General features: G+C 36.6%; 1 protein-coding gene across 8 annotated transcripts in view; it reads right to left on the minus strand.

Moving 5' to 3' along the window:
- Positions 1–26886, minus strand: part of PIAS2 (protein inhibitor of activated STAT 2) — a 96751-nt gene that overhangs the window by 28777 nt on the left and 41088 nt on the right. For all 8 annotated transcript variants that reach the window (XR_009047934.1, XR_009047933.1, XR_009047935.1 and 5 more), the window contains 6 exons: positions 21204–21254; positions 20980–21070; positions 11725–11859; positions 9398–9503; positions 7912–7985; positions 1602–1762 (listed from right to left, as the gene is read on the minus strand). Coding sequence is in view for 5 of the 8 variants with exons in the window: in XM_057698371.1 (XP_057554354.1) it covers positions 1602–1762; positions 7912–7985; positions 9398–9503; positions 11725–11859; positions 20980–21070; positions 21204–21254 (618 nt within the window). In the remaining 3 variants the exon portion in view is untranslated. The remainder of the gene's footprint in view (positions 1–1601; positions 1763–7911; positions 7986–9397; positions 9504–11724; positions 11860–20979; positions 21071–21203; positions 21255–26886) is intronic.

Below are 26886 nucleotides of genomic sequence, written 5' to 3' on the forward strand. Positions count from 1 at the left end.
AAACAAAGAAATTAATATCCTCAGTATATAATGAGCACTTATAAGTCAGTAAGAAAAAGATGAACCACATAAGAAAAAAAAACATTAAGAGGAAATTCGTAAAAGGTATTATAACAACCAATATATGAAGAAATGTCTGATAATTCTTACAAGAAATAAAAATCAAAGCAATATCTTTTCAACTATGAAACCAGTAAAAGCATTTTAAAAATAAGATTTAATACAATAAGGTTGGCAAGAAGACTGAGAAGTGGGCTTCCAAAATACTACTGGCAGGAGAGTGAAATGACAACTAGGAGAGTAAAATCATTTACTCCTTCTGGGAGGTTATCTTAGTAATAAATAGTAAAAAGTCTTAAAATTATATATTCTCTTTTATTCAGCAATTCAATTTCTAACAGCTTAAGGAAAAACCTATAGATATAAACAAGCAAACAAAAGCCTCAAAAATGTTCATATCACAAGGTAATATAGAAAGAGTTGAAACAATGTAGGCAATAATTAGTAGTATACCCACAATGGAACATCAAGTATTGGGTTGATACGTCCTAAGACCTTACGGAAAAACCGGAATGCAGTTTTTGGCCAACCCAATATTTAGGAAACACATCCTAGAATATTAACAGGCGAAGAGGCATGACAAATGCAACTTACTCTCAAATGGTTCAAAAGGTTTCTGAAAATAGTATAATCATCTCTTTCTCTATATACACATACATGCACACATCAAGAATACATGCACATTAAGAGGGAATTTGAAAAGCAAATATGGCAGAATATTAACAGCTAATACATTGTGCTATTGTTGCAACTTCTTGGTAATTGTGAAATTATTTCAAAGTAAGTTAAAAAGTAAGTTTATAGAGAGAACAGTCCCATCACTCTTCATTGTCTCATTCCTCTCTACAATAATACTCTTTTCAAACTGAAAAAAAATGCTGCCAAAGTATTTTTAAAGATCTAGGACATTTTTCACTCTATAGAGTGAAAATCATGATGTATATACACATCATTACGTAAAGAGTGATTTCAATCTTTTTAAAACATCAATAACAAAATCATCACCATAGGATGGGATACTGATGAGTTTATTTTAATCTTTTCATTAACTGTATTTTCTAAATCTTAATAGTGGTGTATGGATGACACATGCAATTTTTTTAAACAGTGTTATATGAAAAAAAAAGGGTACCTCACTTACTAATAATTAGTTTATACCATTTTCCTTAATTCTGACATATGCAATATGATATGAGAGATAATGCTTAAGAGTTTGGGCTCCAGAGTCAGAAAAACCTGGAAGTGAATTCCCAGTTTTAAACTTACCAGCTGCGTAACACAACTCTATCGACCCTACCACTTGTTCTGTGTTTTTGCATAGGCCTGGTTGCTATGTTCTAGGTAAGCAAAATGACATCAGTAAGTGGATTTTACCCTCTTTGCCATGGACAATGAAATATGATCATGCAAAGCAAAAAGAGAAGGAAACTACTCACCCTCTTGTCCCCAACACAAATAATATTATAAAGATAAAAGGGCCACTAACTACAGTTTAGAAATAAGACTGAGTATAACTAAGTATTATGTTGGGATATACTTACCCATCTAAAATGAGACTTTCATAGGCAGCTTTTTTGTCACACACAGGACAAATCCAGGTGGGCTTCTTTTCATTCATTTGCAGGTAAAGTGCCGCATCAAAGCACTGCAGGTGTGTGCAAGTCACTGCACGGCATGGGATTGTCAACCTCATCTTCCCTAACTACAGGACAGGGAAGACAACGTGGAAAATCATTTCAGAAAAGAGAACAAAGCCTCAAAAGTCATAAAAATCTGAAGAAGTCATACAAGACTACAAAATGAAAAAGAAATTAAAACCAGAATTTATTTCCACCAAGACTGCCATATATTTTATCCATAGTCACTGAATGACCCATAAATTTAAAAGACCATTTCACTTTTTGAAAGTAGGTAAAACTTGTAAATTCACAGGTAGAAAAAGATATATATATACACTATGAAAACGTCTGTTTCTCATCTCTTCCCCTATTTAAAAGAGAACCACTGTTACCCATCTCTTGCATGTCCTTTCATAGACGTTCTATGCATCATCAAGTGTGTATTTTAAAAAACTTTTTCCCAGAAATGGTGGCGTGCAATTCATACAATTCTGTACTTACACTTAAACTGTCTCCAATCTTTTATGACTACAAATAATGCTGCAATAGATAGCTATAGGGTTAATTCCTAAAAGTAAACTTTTTGAGTCAAAGAAGAACTGTATCTGTGATTTTTGTCACAATGACAAACTATCTTCCATAGAGGTTACCTACTGATTTATTTACGCATATACACGTATTAATGTGCTTCGTTCCCCTCGACCTTGTCAATACAGTGCTATTGAATCATTTGACCTCTGCCAATCTGATAGGTGAAAAATACCCCATTCTAGTTTTGGAATACACTTCTCGTATTATAAGTGCAGTTAAGCTGCTGCTTCTTCTTTTTTTTTTTTTTAACTTCTAAGGGTCATTTGCATTTCCAAGAACTGTCTACTCATAACCTTTTCTCATTGTCCACTTGGTTATTAATCTTTAGTTACCTATATTAATCAGCCTCATGTATGTAATACGAATTGCAAATATATTTTTCACTTATGAAAATTTCTCACTTTTGTATAATCACATATGCTGATGTTTCAATATTCATATAACGTAGTACTCTGTTCAATTTACTCCAATTGGTAGAGGAATACCAACATCAAGACATATATGGCATCCAAATTAGATCAGATCAAGTTTTTCTGTATAGCCTTTCAAACCTCCCTGTATATCCCCTTCACAGAAAACATCTCGGTTTATAATCAGCTCTCTTATTCTGATAGAAAATCTGTTTCTCCCACTACACTCTAAGCCCCACAAGAAGGTCTAGGTCACTGTTCACCATTCTAATCCAAGTGTCACAACACAGTACCAAGCACTCAGCATATGCTCAGTATTTGTCAATCAGATGGTAGAATGAATGGAGAGACTGAGTAAGCGGCAAAGAGAAAGAAAAGGAAGAAGGAAGGACTTCTTTATTTGCACTATACAGTCTAGAAAAGTCACTGCAAAACTATAACACTTAACTCTGCCTGAGGGGTAGGATTTTCAGAATGTTCCTTTTTTTTTTTCCCTTTCTGTTTACCTGTAATTTCTTTCTGCTAAAATGAACATGTGGTTATTTTATAATTTAAAAAGAAAACAGTTTAGCCAACTCATCATTATAGCAGTAATTAATGCTTATATAGTTGTACCTACATGCAAGGTACCACTGAATACTTGACATTAATTTTAGTGACACTTTACATTTTAACCTAACAGCTACACTATACAGATATATATTATCACCCCCATTTTATAAACGAGAAAATAAGCACAAAGAAGCTAACTAACTGCACCAACGTTACAAAGTTAGAACATAGCAGAGTCAATACTTGAACCCAGATGCTCTAGCTCCAGAGTCCATACAGGATTCTAAAAGACATTTTAGAAGGTATAGTGATTCATGCAAGTATGCAGCATAATATAAGTATCTAAGATGGAAAAAAAGTGAGAAAAGAATGTGAGGCAATTTCTCTTCTATGAAATATTTGCTTCTATTTTTCCCCTTCCTTTAATAACAAATTATCCCTTAAGTAATCTAGAATCTTACAGCATGCCAAAGACTTTTGTGTAAATTTCATATAATTCTCATAATAACCCCATGACTCCAGAAGGACTAGTATCTATATTTCTACTTTTGAAATGAAGATGCTGAGGCTACAAGAGGCTAAAAACAATCCACTCACTAAGACACAGCTGGCAGAGCGCAAACACAAATTCACATGTTTTTCACTTTCATAAAGACACTCCTAGTTTCACATTACACATGGTGGTAGTTTTTGGTTTCAGTTATATACCTTTTCCTACTTTACTAAGAGTTTTTGTTCTATGAGGAATGGATGTTGACTAAATACCTATTCAGCAACTAATGAGATGGTCAGAGAATTTTTTTTTCTTTCTCAACTATCATTATAGATAATTTCAACAGATTTTCTAATATCAAACTAAACGCATTCCTAAAAGGCATCTCTTTCTTATTACATATTACCCTTGAAAAAGAGTACTGGATTCTAGTGTTGTATTTAGGAATTTCCCATTGTTTTTTTACATAATCCATGTTTGGAAACAACCCAAATAATCACTAAAAAAGGCTGAAAAAAAAATAAGCTGTACCATACCCATTCAATGAAATACCTAGAGTGGTTAAAATTAGATCTAGACATATTAATATATTTAAGATACACTGTTAATTTAAAAACAGTAAACCACTGAACAGTATATACAGCACAATACAATTTTTTCCAATAAACATACATGATTATAAACAGTTAAATCTAGAAAGGTAGATATATTATTAATAATGTTACTTCTGAATAGATTTTAGTAATTTAAAATTTTCATTTTTATTTGAAAAACTGTATAATAAAGTAGGCACTATTTGTCAATTTTTTGGATTTGTTTCTTTAAAATAATGCTCTAACTCAACCTACTATGGTTTCTTCAGGCAACCGGTTCTCAAACTTTCGGTTTCAGAATCCCTTTACACTCTTAAAAACTGAGACCCTCCCAGAGATTTTATGTATGTTAGTTGTATTTATCAATATTTACTGTATTAGAAATTAAAAGACATTTTTAAAACACAAGAATACACAAATACACATTCCATCAGAGCAATGACATCACCCCGTCAGGTAATCCCTATTAAATAACACTGTCTACTCATGAGAGAATGAGAGCAAGAAAAGGGACAAATTGTGTCCTAGTATTATTATAAAAATAGTTTTGACTTCCTGGACCTCTTCAAAGAGTCTCAAGGATCCCTAGGTACCCTTGGGCCACAATTTGCAATCTGCAGCTTTTTTTCTTTTTCTTCCTCTTCTATGCCATTCTCATCTCTCCCGTCACGGCTTCAGAATTTCCATAGCATAACGAAACGAAAACATTCAGGACTACAAAAGTTGCTGATCCTAAATTTAATCCTACTCTAGTGTCTTATAAGAGTTAATGAACATTTCCCAAGTTAAGAAAGCATTTATTACTAACTAGCAAACTCTGATCGATTTCCTAATAGTGATTATGGAATGTTAATTTAACAAAGGTTTGAATGTGCTGAATTCTATTTAGTCAGATGATGGCACTGTTTTGAAACGTACTGACTTTATGAATAAGATGATTAACATTGTAATGCTGCTTTTTTATTAATAAAATATGAAGCAGGTAGTCTCTAAACTGATTTTTACTTCATTATAGACTAATTAGCATCTGTCTAAATTAAGAAAGAGTACATACAGGCAAAAATGGCTCAGATTAGTGGTTCCAAACTATTTGTAGAAGCAGAATCTTTTTTAAAAAAAAAACTTGAGCCAGAATCTTAAGACATAAAATCAAACCTACCTTTCTCTTCTATCCTGGGGCACCCACCTAGCCTACCTCTGCAGGACAGTCCAAAAATCTTAGCTAATATCACTAAGATGGAACTCCTGTGTAAAATTCAGATACTGTGTTCAAAGATTTAATAATGCACCCTCAATCAGACCCCTCCTTCAACAACTACTGTAAAAATTACCTTCCTTAGGTCCCAAGGACAGAGGTTTTGGACTACACTCTCACTATTTAGATTTATGTGTATTCCAAATCACTCTACAAACCATATCGTGAAATACAACCTATCTCTCATGACTTAAGCTACCATGACACTCTTATTTTTGCCTAAGTAACCCAAGGTTCACCACTATCCTTCCAAACACCAATGATCCTTTTTTACTTCTCTGTTTCCCATCACCACCCTAGATCCTGTGTTATTTTCAGTCAGCTGCTATACTCCATCCATTCTGTCTTCACCCTATACTAGTAGTCTCTGCCTCTACAACTACTTTGGATCATCTAACTTCTGTCATCTACCTGTTAAATTTGATCAAAACACCTGTATTTGGTTTTCTAATAACACAGATCACATCCTACAGTTAGCGATCCAACATTATGTTAACACTAGTCTAGTCTGAAGAGTACCATTCACTCTTTTCTTAGAAAGTGCTCTGAAAAAAATCACGTAGGATGAATACTTAGGAAAAGCTCAAAAGACAGTCTCAGAAACAGGTTTGTTCTCACTTGTAAGCAGAGAAAGAAAACATTAAATGGACTTAAAACAGGATCTTGTTACTTCATTTCTTCAAATAACTGAAATGTTAATTTTATTAAAACTGTCAGTTTTATTAAAATTGACACATCTAAAAGGAACTACTCCCTATTCTTATATAGAAGAAATCCTAACCACGCCAATATGCCACTTTCATTATTTTGAATGTCCAAGAATCCAATAGTTTGGTTATTGTTTTATTTTGGTTGCTGTCATGTAGAATGGCACAGTGTCTGAAGGAAAAAAAAATGAACAAATATATAAATAAATAAATAAACTTGTTCCAAGAAAACAAGACTTACAGAAAATGGTACTGTGCAACTGTACAACTCCTTAGGTAAATTATGTGGAAGTGCTTTGTTCCCGATAGAATAGTGTGACATACTAAGACATAAAGGTGACATAAGTTCCCTTCCCAAATAGTGGCTGTGCTTAAAACACAGCCGGCAATGAACATCTGCCGAATATATTAGGGTTAAACCACAAAAAACTTATAATATCCAAACTGCTTTTGACCAACAAAATGGCAATTTCATATGTTCCAATTTAGTATCAATTTTAACATAAGAAGGAGGAAAAGGTACTATGAAGACACTCAAATGAACTCATGCCCAGCTTGTGAGTAGAGGAGGTCCTGGGTCTAAATACATGTCCTCTAGGGCCTTTGCTGCCAAATGGGCATTAATGTCCTCCTGCAGACCTTCTCACTGTGTTTCATAACCACAGGTTCCCAATTTTGAAGCAATCCCAATTTCATGTAATTCTACCCCTTTTCAATAAACATAAGTTAATGACAACAAACAGTAAAGCTTTAGAAAGAAAGATATCTGCTTTCCAGAATAACAGAGAGGTAGACTTAAAATCAGGATACTTATATTTTTGGTGCCACATGGCAATATTTTTGTACCATGTGGTACATTGTTAAGAGAACTAAAATAACGTCAGAAGACCAAAATTTTTATCTCCTTGTTCTTCGACAAATTAACTGTGTGATTTGGGTTAGCCAAACTCTTGTAGTCAGGTTCCTTATCTGCAAAATGGGAACAACTCCATACAGGCTTGCTAATAAGACAATATAAGGAGCACATAATAGGAACTCAACAAACTATTCTCTTCTCTGACACAATAGTCTTTCCAATTTAAAAACTGTACATTTCTCACAATGGTAGTTAGTCACCAAATGCCTCTCCCCAACTATATTATAAATTCCTAATTCCATGACTTTCCTCACAAAATTCCTCTCATCTGGAAAGGGTCCTCTCCAACATCAGTGATTTTAAAGAAGCCTTCATCCACTATTCCCGACCACTCCCATCAATTAGCATTTATTAGGTCCTAATAATTTTATTGCTATTTTTCAATACCGTTCATATTCTGATAAAAGGAGCCGACTCTCTATATGTTCAGTATTAGCTGTGGATTATCTATAATTAACAGTAACATTATTCTGAATCTAAAGCTCTCTTTCCTCTTCCATACAATATCCTTTAAGTCTCTTCTTGCTTAGTCACTGCCTGAAGGACTTTTGCATTCTTTGGAATTATAATGTTTAACCATGAAGATCCCTGAATGGGAAAACAAAAAAATTTCAAAATTCTATAATATATCATTCACTCCCATACTTACTTTTACATGAAAATTAGTAATTTGTAAAAAGTAAAATGCCCCAGAATGTTTTGTTGGTTTACTTACAGGACACATCAAGGACACCCGAAGGCTAGTGGTAGCAATTTCACTATCAGGATCCGCAGTAAGTTTTTCTTTAACTTTAGAAAGGGGGAAAATCAATAATAAAAACACAGTTTAAAAAATTAATTGTGACATATGAATAGAATTATAGAAATATATATCATCTTATTTAAAGTTTCCCAAATATCTCAAATAGATCAAGAAACTACAAAAGCAAAACAAAACAAAATGTTAAGTATTAATATATTGAAAACACAGCGCACTTCCAGTATTAGGTTAAAGAATTATAAACTTACAAACTCTAGATGACATGTTTAAACGAATTTTTAAAATTTCATTTTAAAAGTAAAATTGCAGGTAAAGAAGAGTAGTTTCAAAACAGAAAGCTGTTTAAGACTTAAAAAGAATACAACAATTAGGAAAGGAACTTGGAAGGCAGCTGTACTCTGAGCTTCAGTGCATTTCTAAAACACATTCATGACTTTTAATTAGGGAGTACTGGCAATTTCCAACAACTGTTAAATTTGTAGACAGAAAAGATAAAATAGTCTTATACTTTCTTTGACTACTGAAAACTACTATGGATGCAGGAATGTCTGTGATCTTCACCACGTAATGTATTCAAGTCACTGTCTATACAAGCTAATAAATACATACACTGCCTTCAGATGCCTAATTCTCAACATCATGATAGGGAGAACAGGACTGGAAATGGAGACAGTGGAACCTGAATGGGGTAAGAAAAATTACAGAAGAGTTTCCATGGCTTTCAGCTCTAGGTAGGAAGATCAATACTGTACTGTTTGAGATGAGAAATGGCTTGAGTATAAGAAACAAAATACCATTTCAACGGCCCTACCTGGCTCCCTTTTCAACCTATAGATCCTCTTCTCCTTTCTGGTTCATTCAGTGCTATGGGAGGCAACTGGGGGAAAAATATTCTCTTTCCCAGAAAAAAATGTCTTGTTCAATTAACTTCAATTACTGAACTGAATCATTTACAGTTTGGGTTAGACTTTTTTTCTCTACCTATTCTTATACAGTATAAAAGTACAAAATAAAACATCTCAGAAGCCAAATATTGTTGAGGGATATCAACATTTCTTTTGCAAAAAAAGACCTTTTTAAGTTAGAAGTTTTTAAATGTACATCACACTATACACTGGAGGTTCTGAAGACTTGCATTCCTATTCTCAAGTCAACGTAGACATCAAAAATGCCATCAACCTGACAGTTACCTAAATAACTTATGAAAATGTAAAAAAAAAAATCAGATTAGTTGAGATTTTAAATTAATCCTCTGGGAGTGGTTTAAAAGAGAAGGATTTTTCAATTTATAGGGCTCCATTCTTACAGTATTTTTAACTCATAATTCATTTTAGGTTTCTAGTAACTGTTCCCAAATTGTTCCTGTATGGATGTATATGTGAGGCTTTCTAAATTTCCATTTAAAGCATCTCATATGCTCAGTTTTACAAACATTACTTACTTAGTGCTCTGGAATGATCAGGGTTTCTAATACCTTTCATTTTTAATCTCTGTAATAACATGGCTGATGTGAGCTGTCGTACAAGATATACAGACATGGAGTAATTCTACAAAGAAAGATAATCCGTATTAAAGACGAGATAATAATCTACTTACATAAAACACTTGTCTAAGAAACTCTGGTTTCTAAACATAACATTCAAAATAACTTTCACAAGAAGGTGAATGACTGGGAAGGGAACAAAATCAACTCAGCTACTTTAGGGAAGATGAACGCTTCATCACACTAAAGGTATTTCTCAATCACTTATAACTTTAAAACGTCTATGTGAAAGATAAAATGGCTCAGATCAGTGGCTTTCAAACTGTGTTTCTAACTTAGCAAAACTGGTACTTTAAGGGTCACCTGGTATAAACGAGAATATACCCTCCCATGCCCACTTCTGACTAGAATTTTCTGTTTTTATGTAATAGGGCTCTCATATTCATTGAAAAACGAGTTCCACCACAGAAACAAAATTCAAACACCTGTGATCTAAGTTAACACTTCAAATCCAGAGTTCCACAGTTCTAATTCTGGCAGACACTTGCCACATGGCCTTAGGCAAATCACACATATGAACCCCCAAATCAGCTTTCTTTTGAGAAGAAATCTGATAATTAATTCCTGTTCCCAAATGGGCATTTTACTCGGGAAAGGGCAGCTACTGTAGTACATAAGACACACGAAGAAATGACAAAAATCAGAAAGACAAGGCCAGAAAATAATAACATCCTATCCCATACCCTCTTAGATATAGCACAAAGGAAATTTCATTAGCTATTTATCAAGCTATGAAGAGATGATATATAATTTTACCTAAATGCTAAAAACCTACCTTACCATTTCACTACATATATTCATTCAATGAATTCTACAATAAACAAGCTACTTTCAATAGCTGCCAAACCAAATATTAAGTATTAAATATTTTAAAATTTTTAATGTGCTGCAACAGTTCTTTCAAATACCTGAATACCCACTATAGTATGCAAATTTAAGTCAATCATTATAATTGCAAGGAAAGAATATTATTCCCATTATGGGGGGGGGGGGGGGACTCACACCTGTCAGGCCTTCAATGTATGCAATCTTTTACTCAAAAAATCTATAAATTCATAATCATTTCAAAAAGATATACTACTCTTCTATTCAAATTCCTCTCACTAAGCTTTAAAGCACTAATACTCGCTCAGTTAACAATGTCCCTTACATTTGTATATACACTCATTCTCGAGATTCTACTTATTCTTTACAATAAGCAGGTCTCAGGGAATTAAGCAATTATGCCAAAATCAAACAATCTGCCAACTTGGGACTAAGCCACGATTTCCTGAATCCTTATCCAGTGCTTTACCATTATACATTCAGTTCACACAAATAAAAAATATTATGGATAAGTGTCACGATAAACAAGTTATAGAAAAAATTCATAAGTGAGAGCTCAAGAGGACAATCATTAAAGAGATCCTAATATCTGTACAGTCCAAAGATTAATATGAAAATATTCTTTATGTCCAGTTCTGCAATTACCTGGGTGATAAAACCAAATAATTCTGGCTACAAACATGACTCAACCTCTCCATCCACAAATAGGAATACTATCTTTATTTCTATGAAACAGCAACATTAAAGCTGATGTTCAGAAATTAACTGAAATCTCTTGCCATTCTATAATTTCAGTTACATGCACAAGCAGTTTGCAAATGGAAATCCCTTGTCTTAATCAGTATCGCAAATGCATTTTGAGACTAAGCATCAGCAGAAACCCAGGTTCATCAACCTAAAACTAGAGAGGAAATAATATAAATCTAAGCAAATATTTTCATATGGATGCCCACATGTTATCTGAAGTATCCGCTGTTCATATAAAGGCTGGAACAGATTACTTCTTATCATAACATAGGTGCATTCAACCATTTTCCCCAAAGCCTGATAAAGCTTTCTTTGTTCCTCTTCATAAATATATAACATTACCCCAAATTCCCAGTTTCTTAAAATACTACTTAAAAACACACACATAAACACAATTGTGATTAACCATTAACTTAAGAAATACAGTACTAATACTTATTTCCTTTCTAAGAAAATACAGAGATGATACTCAGGAAACCTTAAAGTTTTAACTTTAAGAATCTCCATTGTCTCTACCCTGAACTGAAAATTACTGCTTTTGGGGGTTACAAACAGAAAAGTGAAAGAGCTGGACCTAGCAGCCTAAGAAAAAACAAAGTAAATCAACACCTAGTGGGATCACCTTCATTCTCCCAAGAGAAAAGAATCTTTACCTTTCCAATTTCTGATGCCCAAGAAATGGAAATCTGGTTTGGCACAGCTGAGGATAACCTAACTAAAGATGTAATATTCAAAGGACGTCCAGGGCGCTTCTGTTCAATCCCATTTTTCGGTGGTGGTGCATAGCCCTAGAACCATAAGAAAGAAAAATAATTTAAAATTCTCTGTAGAGAAGCAAACATTTTCTCCAAGACATGTATAGTATCTTGCCTAATTTCAATCACACTAAGGTCACCAGTCCAAAAGAGGAAAATGACCTTTTAAAAATGTTACAAAATATTTCACAAATCCAGAAAAATACAACAAAAAATCCAAGTTCCATTAAAATTAAAGACACTGAGATCTTGTCATACTGACTATGAATTTACTTTTTTTAAACAATAAAGTTGCACTTCTTTACACTGATTCATCTTAGGAGCTCTCATTCACTCAAACACCAGGGGTGAGAAAGAGGAAAAATGAACTCTAGAAATTTAAAAACAAAGAACAAGTCAGTAAATTTTAAAAAAATTATTAAAATCTTGTAAGTGATAAAAATGCTCTCCACTATCTTCTCTCCGAGTAGAACAGAGATTGCCATCTTCAAAACCAAGTCAAGTTAACAAAAAAGAATAACCAATATTTCAAATGGCACTGAATTAGCTTGATGGCTGTAATAAATTATTTGATTTTTTTCTAGTAATTATTTGTTTTAAATAGTAAACATTCTCATTTTTTATTTCACAGTATATCCAATTCTCAATTACCACAGGACTTTAGATTTTCCGATTTTCAAGACCAATATATTTTTTAGAAAATTTAAATTTCTTAACTGCGAAAACATCTACGTATTGAAAAGTAGATACCATATTTCACTAGTGCCATTGATGTAATTTATGTACCACTGAAAAGGAAAAAACATTAAGTTAATGATACAACCTAACATACTTTTTTTCCTGCATATATATCAAGAAAACATAAGCAAAATGAATTGGCTAACATATTGCTTTAGGTTACACAGGAGAATCTTTTCAATCACTTTTTCACTCAGTCATCAATGCATGTCTTCCACATGATACTCTTCTATATGCCACCAAGAGCTCAAGATAAAAAGCACTTCTTAAAATTATATTCTACTACACAAATCTTAGATTTCCTTGCAAGTCACTGACACTCTTAAACTAACTGCAAGCATTAATGCTGATACACTCTGGATATTAAAAGAACAAAATTTTCAAACAACAGCCAGGATTCATGAACCTTCCTCAATGTGTCCTCAAGTCATAATTGAAAAACTGATGGAGGGCAGCTAACCAGTCATGCCGTGGGAATAATATCATCAGGGTTGAACAAGTGCAGGGAACAACACTACACTACAGCTGCCACCTGATCATCAGAAATTGTAAGACACTTCTGGATTTTAGAGATGTCAAAAATATGCACCTTAGTAACAACGTATTGATGGTATTACATAGCAGAACCTAGGAAAAGCCTATCACACTAGGGAACACCCTTCGCTGCCTTGCAGGAGGTAGGATAGTAATTAAGTGTGAATTCACATGATAACTTGCAATCTACAACTTGCAACAAGACTGAAAATCATTAAGAACTGTCTGGGTAGAGGAAGAGAAGACAAACAGAAATGTAAATAACTTTCATTACCCTATGGAAAAGGGCAATTTTGTGTGTGTTTGTGTGTGTGTGTGTGTGTGTGTGTGTGTAGAGAATGGTTATGCCTAGCTAAAGCTGTTCAAGTGAAATTAAAACAAAGACACAAACTCAAAAGAAAGTCCTCTTTTAAAGACCGTAGGAATTGGTTCAATGAGAAACACCCACAAGGAATATCAACACCAATTATCTGGGTAATTGTGAATGAAACCTTTGTTTTGCCTGTTTGGGGCCTGAGAGAGAATTCTGTCTTCTGGTATGCCCACTGGTACATTAACCAAATGAAAACAACGGGCACAGGGTGTGCCAAAATGAGAAAAATAACTCATGAACTAGTTAGACAATGAACTCTGTAAAGTGGAATGTGAGATTCCCAGCAACAATGTTTTTCGTTAATTTGACAGAAGAGAGCAACAGAAAGGAGGAGAATAGCAGTGAATATAAGAATGAGGTGTTAGCTAATTCAAAATCAAGTATGGTACTAGTCTTATCCACCAGAAGTATTTTAAATCTATCTCTACTCGCGTGACTAGTTTAATTTCATTGGTAATTCTGAGTTATCTGTATACTTGTATTCTCCCTCTGACCATCGGTATCACTTCCAGTCGACCATCAGTTACCTGGTTATTGAGAACAGAACGTACAGTTGACCCTTGAACAATGCGGGGACTTGGGCACTCACCCTCCACACAGTTGAAAATCGGAGTATAACTTACAGTCAGCCCTCTGAATATTCAGTTCCTCAGTACCTGAGGCTCATGCAGTACTGCAGTATTTACTACTGAAAATAATGCAGTATTTGGACACGAGCCGTTTCAAACCCATGTTGTTCAAGGCTCAACTGTAGCTGGAATTTTGTAAAATATAAAAGTTTAGCCTTCACACATTTCTAATGATTTTCCATATCTAAAACAAAAATAAAATTAAGTTCATCTGACAGGAGACATCTGGAGTAAATCTAAAGCTTCCTAAATAAAGGCTGCTGGAGAGCCAGTGAATGATTTTTTCGCCAGTCTCAACCCAACATTTCAATAAAAGATATACCTAAAGAATCTTTCCTGTTACATGCTACGACAACATTCCACTTACTTGTAATTCTGACAGAAGTTGACAGTGTTTGTTGCTCCTTTAACATTTTCCCCCCAATTTTCTAATTACCACTACTACTTTAATACTACCAACATTTACTATTTTACTTTGTGTTAAAAATTTTTCAACGTACACAAGAGTAGAAAGAACAGTAGATACCCACCAAACCACTTCAATAATCAATATGCTGCTAATCTTGCTTCATTTGCCTCTGGCCCAACCCGAGCGCACCCAAAAATACATATCCTGCATGTATACACGTTTATTTTGGACTGTTTATGTATTTATTTTTTTTTCAATTTATTTTATTTATTTATTTTATTGGCCGTGTTGGGTCTTTTTTTTTTGCTGTGCGCAGGTTTTCTTTTTAGTTGCGGTGAGTGGGGGCTACTCTTCATTGTGGTGCGTGGCCTCCTCATTGCCGTGGCTTCTCTTGTTGCGGAGCACGGGCTCTAGGAGTGTAGGCTTCAGTAGTTGCAGCACATGGGCTCAACAGTTGTGGCTCACAGGCACTAAAGCCCAGGCTCAGTAGTTGTGGCACACGGGCTTAGCTGCTCCACAGCATGTGGGATCTTCCTGGAGCAGGGATCGAATCTGTGTCCCCTGCATTGGCAGGCAGATTCTCAACCACTGTGCCACCTAGGAAGCTCCTGCCCAAGTATTTAAATGCAAGTTCTAGACATGCCACTTGACCCACAATTTTTATACGCATCTTTAAAAGACCTTAAAAAAAAAATCACAACCTTACAAAATTAACCATTATTTTAAAAACTGTCTAATATCTACTTTATATTCCAATTTCTCAACAGCCTCAGAGATGTAATTTATCTTTTTATTACTAAAACTTTCAAACCTATGCAAAAATAGAAATAAAAGTGTAACAAACTCCCATATACCTGCCATTCAATTTAATAATTTGCTCATAAGCGGTCTTTACCTGCATCTCAGATTATTATATACGGCATCCCAGACACATTATTTTATAGTTTGGTATATAAAGATGTCCTTTTACAGTTTGAATCAGAATGCAAACTAAACCCTCACAGTGTGCGCAGCTGTTTCTGAAGTCTCCTTTATTCTATATTAAAGAATAATTTTTATTCTCTCCCTATCCCTGCCGCCAATCCTACTTCTTTTCCAATGCTGTTCTTGAAGACCCCAGAGCTTCTGACCTGAAGAGTGACCTCTTCTTCTGGATTAGGTAGACTACTTCCTCACACTATGAAGGTGTGATACTCCCATGTTTTAAGCTGGTAATTAGTTGTACAGGCTTGACTAGATTCCAGTTCAAATTTTCAGACACAAAAATTACATTGGGAATGTTACATACTTCCTATTGTACCACATCAGGAGGCACATTTCTGTTTGCTTCATTTTCAGTGATGTCAAGACTGATCAATTTAGCTGATGTCAGCATGATCCCTCCAATATAAAGTTCCCCATCCAGCTTTAACCTAGTGGGTTATCCACTGATGATGGTTACCTAGATCCATTATATGATTATGGATTACAAAGACAGGTTTTTTAATCCATTCTTCCTTTTGCTTATAGTAATTGAAATCTTTCCATAACGAACTTGACCACATCAACATTTGGTTCCTCTGAAATCAATGATTCTCTTCCCTTTATCAATTTTTAGAGTAATGAGTTAATGTAACCTCCAATGGTTTATTTTAGCATAATTATAAACTCATTTATATATTTGATAATTTTGAGTCCACTTAGGTTTTTTTAGATGCCAATATTACCCCATCTTAGGCCAAAGGAATCTCTTCAAATCGGGGTGTGTGTATGTGTGTGTGTGTGTGTGTGTTTATGTTTTAAAAGAAGAAAACATTGACTTTACTTCAGGCCAGAGTTACTGTGTGGCAGACCATCAGCGTAACTAATACACGCAGGAAAAAAATAATGTATCAGGAAAAAGAAATCCACGAACTCAGAAAGAGAATACATTAAGCTAATGGCACTAGTACTAATAAGTCTCCCACTGCACCGAGAGGAAATATTGGGTTTGCCAAAAAGTTGCTTCAGTTTTTAAGCAAAAATAAAAGACACATTTTTCACTTTCACCAAGCACTTTACTGAACAACATATTCACTGTTTTGTTCCACTACCTTCTGCCATTTTTCAGTCAACTTCATAATTCCATCTTCCCAAAATTTTTTTGTCTTTTTGAGCAAACAACTTTTCCAGGTGCCTTTTACAGTCTTTCAGGGAATTGAAATTTTTTCCATTCAGAGAATTCTGTAAAGACTGAGATAAATGGAAATCCAAAGGTGCAATGTCTGGTGAATATGACAGATGAATCAGAACTTCCTAGCCAAGCTGTAACAGTTTTTGCCTGGTCATCAAAGAAACATGCAGTCTTGCAGTATCCAGATGGAAGATTATGCGCTTTCTGTTGACTAATTTCAGACACTTTTCGTCCAGTGCTGCCTTCAGTTGGTCTAACTGGGAGCAGTACTTGTTGGACTTAATCGTTTGGTTTTCTAGAAGGAGCTCATAATAGAGAACTCCCTTCCAATTCCACCATATTACACAACATCACTGCTTTTGGATGAAGACCGGCCTTTGGTGTGGTTGGTAGTGGTTCATTTTGCTTGCCCCATGATCTCTTCCGTTCCACATTATTGTACAGTATCCACTTTTCATCCCCCATCACAATTTGTTTTAGAAATAGAACGTTTTCGTTATGTTTCAGTAGACAACTGCATGTGGAAATACGGTCAAGAGGGTTTTTTTTCGCTTAAGTTATGTGGAATCCAAACATCAAAGTGATTAATAACCAAGATGGTACAAATGATTTTCAATGTTTGATTTAGATCTTTAGAGTATGTTGGCTAATTCCCACGTGGTGTAACACTGATTGTTCTCCATTAATGTCTCAATTTGATCGCTATCAACTTCAACTGGTCTACCAGAACGAGGAGCACTGTCCAACGAGAAATTTCCAGCACAAAACTTTGCAAACCACTTCTGACGCGTTTGATCAGTTGCAGCACCTTCTCCATATGCTGCACAAATCTTTTTTTGCATTTCAGTTGCATTTTTACCTTTCTTGAAATAATAAAGCATAACGTGCCAAAAATGTTGCTTTTTTCCTTCCATCTTCGATATTAAAATGGCTACACAAAAATACACCAATTTTGATAAGCTTTTTTTTAAAATGCATGGTGTTATGACAGCTGTCACAATACAATCTATCAAAATTGTTTCAAATGAAGTTAAAGACAACTAAGCGCTACTAGAGCATCTTAAGGAAAAAAACAAATGAACTTTTTGGACAATCCAATACTTAAGGAGATTTTTGCCAGCTGAATTGCAGCACACATCCTCTCCATTCTTTGGAATCTTTCCAAGAAATACTCCCCTCCATGTCAATCCACCTCCACACCCCCCAATCTTACAGCTCCACAGGTTTACATAAATTTCTTGAAATCTGTTTAAAAGGAAAAATAATTCAGCCTCTTAAAATAACCCTCCAAGCAAAGAGTTTTTCTCTCTTCTGCCCTTAAAAACATGTAATTTTCTCATTTGGCTGTCAGTCTGTACACTTGCAGCACTTGAGTCAAAGATGAAGGTGTGGGGGATATTCTTGGAGGCAGTTTCACTGGTGTCTGTCCACGCTGCATTTATCATTCTACAAGTCCTGCTATGAACTGCTTACTGTCATCCCTGTACGAAGGGACTGGAAAATCAATGGATAAAGGTATCTTATAAAACCCATCATCTTGATGTGGGTAAAACAGCATATAAACTGCTTTCATCACTATTTGACCCTTAAGAATCCAGGGACACATTGTATTATCAAGGGAACACCATTTCCCATTCAGTTTACTCTTTGTTCATCACGGAGCCTTAACAACTGCACACTGCAGTGAGGTCATACACAGAGTACCTTGTTCCAGGACACAAATTCAAGTTTATTCAGAGCTCTAATGGGAAATCCCATGACTGCGCCAAGCTTATGCCTCCAGGATCTGTTGTATGATAAATCTGGATCATGGGCAAGGACCACATGTCAAACTTCTTTGTGGCCTGTTGATGCTTCTTATAATTGGAACAAAGTCCCTGAAGATCTCCATGGTGGTGAAGAGCTCAATTCCTCTTCTGAGGCAGTAGTATGCTCACATGATTCTCATAAACCTGCTTCACGCTGGTAAAGGCTCCATTTTACATGGTCCCAATCAATAGCAATTGTGGATCAAGGGGAAGTCTCAGCAGTTTTCCATCAGTTGCATGTAAATTTATGCCCACGGTTCCATAGGGCTGAAGATGAAAACCCTGAGAAAGACTGGCATCTGATCTTTGGGATGGTCCTATGAGAGTGAGGCAAGCTCACCCCTGCCTCCAACATCACCCCACTGCCTTCTGTTTGTGAAATCTGTTTTGAAATCCTTTGTCCTAATGCTCACCTTTCTCCACCTCCCTCACAAGTACACCTGGAGCCACTGCAGGACCCTGGCTCCAGAGGTGAGTGCAAGACTCATCAGACAAAGGGTATTTCACATAGTAGCTGATGTGTTCACAAACAGCCTAGTTTAAGTACTTAAGGGTTAGTTAGTGCTTTTGGAAAGAAAGCAGCAGTGACTGAGTAACAATGTCTCAGAGGAAGTGCTCAACTGCCTAATTTCTTGTCTCTCAAAAGTCCTGGAAGAGGGACAAATTCAGAGCTATCCATGGTGGTGCTGCAGATTTCATGGATAAAAATATTATACCAAAGCATGACACTGACTGGTCCACTTGGCAAGTTTTGTGGGACATGTATATACACATCTGTAACCATCATATTTTCTGCAGCAATGCCATAGTTTAGGTAGAGCCTCACACATTTCAGACACAACCCCCCAAAACTGGCACAAATCATATAATACTGGATAGATCTTCAAGGTGTGTCTACAGACACCAAGTAGATCATCACAGTTAGGTATTTCTTCAAGGAAAGTGAGAGTTAAATAGCAATAAAAGTCAAAAGAAATCTTAGCCCATCCTGGACAAAGAGAATTGCATACAAAAAGCCATGGAAAATGTGCTATCATTCCAAAATCCCAGGTTTCCTTCACCACACATCTGGCCACACAATGGCACCTTCAGCTCCAAGTAAATACAGATCTTTACAAGATCCATCCAGATAAAAGACAGGTCCTAAGATCTGCTGTTGCTTACAGCCAGAAACCCAAGAGGCAAAATGTCCCACCTGGGTTCTGAACACGCACAAGGCCACGTAAGTATTCCTCCAAACCATATCTACTCTGCCTCTGAAATTTCCCCTTTCATCCCCAGAAAACTGTCTCACATGATTTCAGCCTCACAGACATCTTTCAAAAAGAGCTGGGCAGTGATGGAGTATTGCTCAAGCCCTGTAAAATGCATGAAATGGGTATTTCTCAGGTCTCTAAATCCACAGGCTATGTATGAGAGAAATAAGACTCCTGACAACCAAGAAGTCAGATCTTCAACTACAAGGGTCAGCCTTGGCCATGTACCATCTTCACTTTGGGGTTCAACTACAACCACTTGGCCCTGGTAGGGCCTAGAGTCCTAGACTATGTTCTCTGGCTTGCTCAGCTGATCACAGCTGTTGCTCATATACTTATTCCAAAGCCAAGTTTTGTGCTCAGCAGGAATGCTAAACAGCTGCCCCATCTCCACCTCAACAGTCACAGTGGTATCTGCTTTCCTGAAATGGTAGCTTATCATAATGGTCAGATCACTATTCTCACAGGGCTTCTTTAGTTAAGATACACATCCACTCAGTAGGGCTTGAAAAACAGGCCATGCTCTACTACTATTGTGATGATGGCTTTACTTCTACACAGCTGTACCAAATTAGTAGCCTCAGTGGAGACAGATATACAGTCCAGTGCAACAATTAATTGTTAAGATTTAACTTACAGGATTTGAAGAGTCTGGAGCTACCTATCAGGTCAGAAACAGACTATAAACATTGAGAGAGAGAGAGAGAGAGAGAGTGTGTGTGTATGTGTGTGTGTGTGCGTGTGCCTCGCTCTCTCCCCCACCAGGTGTTGAAGGCCATATACTACTTCACTGTTTAAACAGGCTGTCAATCAAATACCACTGCATCCATCCCCCAAGAGTGTGCACCATCACAGCTCAAGCTTGGAATCCTTAATCGCCATGTCCAGTCGCTCTCAGCAGCCTCTAACTTTCACCACCTCATCCATGGCTGAGGCCCAGATAAATCAGACATCCGCTACAACATGCTGCCCTACACACGCAGGTCCTGCCCTTCTACTATGCTATTTGATATGATCTTAAGAGTCTTTCACAGCTTCCCTGCTTCCTGGCACAAGATGCTTCAAGCTCATCTTTTCCATCGCCCCCCAGACCTGGAATCAGCCACTTCTCCAAGGAGCCATGAATCTCTCTGGTGGAAAGCAGTATTTAAGGCTGGGACTGTTCATTGGTACCAACTGATCACTATTTCTAGGCCTTGTTAGTATTTACAATAAACTTACATACAAAAGACTGGTGAATAAAAAGCAACTTACAGGCAAAGGAAACAGCTTCCCATTCACTTTTATACAGAGACTATTGGGATAGTTATCTTCTTGGGGGCAACTTGTCTCTGCCAGACAAAGTCTGCATTAAAGGAAAAAAAAAAGCAATACTCTTAAACAGTGTACTCAAACATGCTTATATATTTACAAATTCAGGGCTATATGCACATAGTTAGCAAGTATAAAATTAAAGTCACAGAAAATTTCAAACTTGCCTCAACTGAACTTGGACTGTATAATCTCTCCTACCACCTGGCAAAAAATCCCTGTTGGAAAGAGAAAAAAATTGGGTTAAGAAAACAACTTGAATTCACAGAAACATTTGCAACAGAAAAAAGCATTATTGGTATTTTTATTCTTAGTTCTTATAAAATGAACACTAACCCACCAAAAGCACAAGGCTTAATCAAAACACTGTGGTGATGACAGCCCTCATTTGCTTAACATTTAGTCTTGTCTTTATAGCAATTTGAAAGTATTTTCAATTCATGGGAAATTTCACAATACGATTTTTATTCCAATAAACAACAGATGTGGTTAACATGAAAAGGAGCACATTAGGTTCTAAGAGTTTAATAAATTAGTTTGTTTGCTTATATTGGTTCTGAAACCTTGGCTGAGCATTCTAATCACTTGCAATTTTTTTTTTTAATATAAAGGTCCACTTACCAGATATTCTTATTGGTTCTGAAGCACAGTCTGAGCAGCAGCAGTTTTTACAACTACTCAGGTGATTCTAATATAGAATTAGGATGCAGAACTGGTGTCTAGTGTCTCAGAATCTCTCTACCAGAGCAATTTTGTAACTATGTACCCGATTAAGGAAACAGAATCTCTTACTATTTCTAGATGAGAACCTAACACAGTCCCATGCATCTCTGGCACTGAATCTCCTAAAACCCTTGCCACTCAAAATGGAGTCCACAATGAAGCAGCACTGTAACTGCTTGGGAGCTTCTTAGAAATGCAGACTCTCAGGCCTCACCCCAGACCTACAGAACTAGAATCTGAATTTTAACAAGATTCCCAAAGTGACATGTATTCACTTTACAGTTTAAGAAATCTTGTCGTTAGCCATTATCATAAATCTTGGACAATGTCAGAGAGAAGATCGTTAGGGATTAGACCTGTCTTGAGAGTACATATAGCCCTCCATCTTGCTCCCATGGGGCCAGCCTTCTTACTGCTTCCAATTCTCTATGTTCACTGAAAAGCAGTAAACAAAGTAGTGACTGGCTTGAGTTCTACAGTCCCAAACTGTATGAACTTGGGCAAATTACTTAACCTTTCTGTGCCTCCGTTACACCTGTTAAAGATGGAAAATTACCACATCCACTTCACGAAGTTGTTGCAACTACTGTGTTAATAACACGTGTGGATGGAGATGGTTCAAGATGGCAGATAGGAGGACGTGCACTCACTCTCTCTTACAAGAGCACCGGAATTACAACTAACTGCTGAACAATCACTGACAGAAAGACACTGGAACTCACCAAAAAAAAACCACCCCACATCTAGAGACAAAGGAGCAGTCACAATGAGACGGTAGGAGGGGTGCAGCTGCGTTAAAATCAAATCCCATAAATGCTGGGTGGGTGACTCACAAACTGGAGAACAGTTATACCACAGAAGGCCATCCACTAAAGTGAGGGTTCTGAGTCCCATGTCAGGTTTCCCAACCTGGGGGTCCGGCAATGGGATGAGGAATCCCCAGAGAAACAGACTTTGAAAGCCAGCAGGATTTGACTGCAGGACTTCCACAGGACTAGGGGAAAAAGAGACTCCACTCTTGGAGGGCACACAAAAAATAATGTGCTCACCAGGACCCAGGGGGAAGGAACAGTGACTCCACAGGAGACTGAACCAGACCTACCTGCTTGTGTTGGAGGGGTGCCTGCAGAGGTGGCGGGCAGCTGTGGCTCACCAAGGGGACAGGGACACTGGTGACAGGGGTTCTGGGAAGTGCTCACTGGCGTGAGCCCTCCCAGAGTCTGCTATTAGCCCCACCAAAGAGCCTGTAAGCTCCAGTGCTGGGTAGCCTCAGGCCAAACAACCAACAAGGTGGGAACACAGCCCCACCCATTGGCAGACAAGCAGATTAAAGTTTTACTGAGCTCCGCCTACCAAATCAGATTAAAGTTTTACTGAGTTCCGCCCACCCTGCCCAACCCACCATCAGTCCCTCCCTTCAGGAAGCATGCACAAGCCTCCTAGATAGCTTCCTCCACAAGAGGGCAGACAGCAGTATCAAGCAGTATCAGCAGTATCTCGTTCTGTGGAACTGAAAATCACAGCCACAGAAAGATAGAGAAAATGAAAAGGCGGAGGACTTTATAACAGATGAAGGGACAAGATAAAACACCAGAAAAACTAAATGAAGAGGAGATAGGCACCCTTCCAGAAAAAGGAATTCAGAATAATGATGGCAAAGATGATCCAGGACTTTGAAAAAAGACTGGATGCAAAGATTGAAAAGTTGCAAGAGAAGTTTACCAAGACCTAGAAGAATTAAAGAGCAAACAGAGATAAGCAACACAATAACTGAAATGAAAAATACACTAGAAGGAACCAATAGCAGATTAACTAAGGCAGAGGGTGAATAAGTGAGCTGGAAGACAGAATGGTGAAAATCACTGATGCGGAAAAGAATAAAGAAAAAAGAATGAAAAGAACTGAAGACAGCCTAAGAGACTTCTGGGACAACGTTAAATGCACCAACATTCGCATCCTAGGGGTCCCAGAAGGAGGAGAGAGAGAGAAAGGACCCAAGAAAATACTGGAAGAGATTATAGTTGAAAACTTCCCTAACATGGGAAAGGAAATAACACATGTGAAGTGCCTGGATATAAGAAGTGCTCAAGAAGTGTGAGCAGCTGGCCGCTATTACTGTTAACTTTTTCTCTTGCCAGTAGCAGCCTCCACATTTTTCAAATGTCTATTCAAAATATCCTAGACAACACTGACCTCTTGTGAGCAACTCGTATCATTCTGCTCATTAAAATCAAGAAACACTACAAAGTCTGGGTGCTGGAGCGTGAAAGATAAATAAGACATAATATTTGCTCTCAAAGGTCTCACACGCTAATAAGTAACAAATACATACAACTAAAATAATGCGTGGTGTCACAGCACATTATGAAAAATAAGCGTTACAGAAAAGAGGGAAATTCAATTTTGTCTCGTAAGTTCAAGGCAATTACCACAATTAGTTCAAACAAATTAGAAAACAGGGTTTGTACTGCAGTGGTTCTATTTCCACTTAGAGAGACACACTTCCATCAGTAACAGCGGCTTCACTAATGGGGTGATTCTCAACAAAAGGAAAGGGTGGGTCTCAACCAGAGACACATCGCAAAAACTTGTTAGGCTGGAAACAGAATTTTTTAAAAAAAGACAAAAAGACGAACCTAGAAAGATAGATGGGAGAATGTTATAAAGGGTTTTGAATAGTTCACTAAGGGTTTACACTTTATTCCAGTAAGGGAAATTAACATAAACTGGGAAATGCAATGTATTATGTATCTTCACAAACGTGACGAGTAATGACTAAGCACCTTCTGACATTCATTTTCTGCCAGTTACTGCTCTAGGAACTTTCACATGTTACATTCATTTACTATATTCCAGGCACGGTGACAGGCTTTGAGAATATGCAAATAAGACATGCTGGTTTCACCAAGAAGTTTGTAAATTCAAGTAGTCCAATAAATGCTTTAATAGAAAATAAGTACATGAGAGTAGTAGAGTAAGAGACAAAGGATATTTGGGGAAATGCGGAAAGGCATCACAGAAGAGAGAAGATTTCAACTGGCCCTTAAAACATGACTCAAGTTTGCCAAGCAGGGTAAGGAGGAAGAGGATATGCAAAGATGTGGAGCTGTGAAGGCCTAGTTGGAGACAGGCTGCTAAAGAAGAGTGACAGGAGATGAGATGATTTAAAAAAAAAAAAAAAAAAAAAAAGATGAGTAGATTCTAGAGGCCACTTCTCCAATGTTGAGAAACAAAACTGACCTACCACATACCTAAAAATACAAATAGCAACTTAGACAAAATAAGGTGGCAGAGGAACATTTTCCAGGTGAAGGAACAAGACAAAACTCCAGAAGAAAAACTAAGTGAAGCAGAGAGAGGCAATCTACCCAAGAAAGAGTTCGGAGTAATGACCGTAAGACGATCAAAGAACTTGGGAGAAGAATGGATACAAAAAGTGAGAAGTTACAAGTTTTTAACCGTTAGAAAATACAAAGAACAACCAGAGATGAAAAATATAATACCTGAAATGAAAAACACACTAGAAGGAATCAACAATGGACTAAATGAGACAGAGGAGTGGATCACTGAGGGGGAGGACAGAGTAGTGGAAACCACTGCTGCTGAACATAAAAAAGAAACCAAAAAAAATGAGGATAGTTTAAGAGACCTCTGGGACATCAAACACACTAATAATTCACAATTATAGGGGTCCCCAAGACAAGAGGAGAGAAAGAAAGGGCCTGAGAACATATGTGATGACACAACAGCTAAAAACTTCCCTAACATGGAAAAAGAAGCAAAAATAAACAAATGGGACCTAATCAAATGTAAAAGCTTTTACACAACAAAGGAAACCATCCACAAAACAAAAAGACAATGTACAGAATGGAAGAAAATATTTGCAGATGATATAACTGATAAAGGGTCAATATCCAACATATATAAACAGCTCATACAACTGAACATCAAAAAAAACAAGCAAACCGATTAAAAAATGAACAGAACTGAACATTCTTCCAAAAAGGAAATGCAGATGGCTAACAGACACATGAAAAGATGCTCAACATTGTTAACCATCAGAGAAATGCAAATCAAAAGTACAATGAGGTATCACCTCACAGGGGTCAGAATGGCCATCAACACAAAGTCTACAAATAATAAATGTGGGAGAGGGAGTGGAAGAAAAGGAACCCTTCTACACTGTTGGTGGGAATGCAAATTGCTGCAGCCACTATGGAGAACAGTATGGAGGTTCCTTAAAAAACTAGAGTTACCATATGATCCAGCAATTCCACTCCTGGGCATATACCCAGAAAAGACAAAAACTCTTAATTCAAAAAGATACATGCACCCCAACATTCACAGCAGCACTATTTACAATAGTCAAGACATGAAAGCAAACTAGGTGTCCATCAACAGATGAATGGATGAAGAAACACACACACACACAAATATTACTCAGTCATAAAAAAGAAAATACTGCCATTTGTAGCAACATGGGTGGACCAAGAGATTATCATACTAAGTGAAGTCAGACAGAGAAAGACAAATAGTATATGATACCACTTATATGTGGAATCTAAAAAAATAATACAAATGAACTTATTTACAAAACGGAAAGCAGACTCACCTCACAGACAGAAAACAAAAAACAAACTTTTGGTTACCAAAACGGAAAGGGGACTAGGGGGAGGGATAAATTAGGAGCATGGGATTAAAAGATACCACTACACACACACACACACACACACACACACACACACACACAAAGGGTGAGTCAAAAATTATCCACACTCCAGTTACATTAAAACTTCTGTAAATTCTACAGCCAGAGTGGGACAATTTTTGACTCACCCTCAGATATAAAACATAAGCAACAAGAATTTATAGTACAGCACAGGGAACTATACTCATTATCTCATAACAACCCATAATGGAAAAGAATCTGAAAAAGACACATATATATCTGAATCACTTAGCTGCACACTTGAAACTAACACAATACTGTAAATCAACTATACCTCAATTTAAAAAAATTAAATTTTAAAGAAGACGACAAGTAGAGTAAGATGTTGAAGAGAACTGTCAAACAATGGAGTGTGGACTTCATAAGGTATCACTACAGGGTTTTCAAGCACAAGAAAG

This window comes from Hippopotamus amphibius, chromosome 11 (genome assembly GCF_030028045.1).
Source record: "Hippopotamus amphibius kiboko isolate mHipAmp2 chromosome 11, mHipAmp2.hap2, whole genome shotgun sequence".
NCBI lineage: Eukaryota > Metazoa > Chordata > Mammalia > Artiodactyla > Hippopotamidae > Hippopotamus > Hippopotamus amphibius.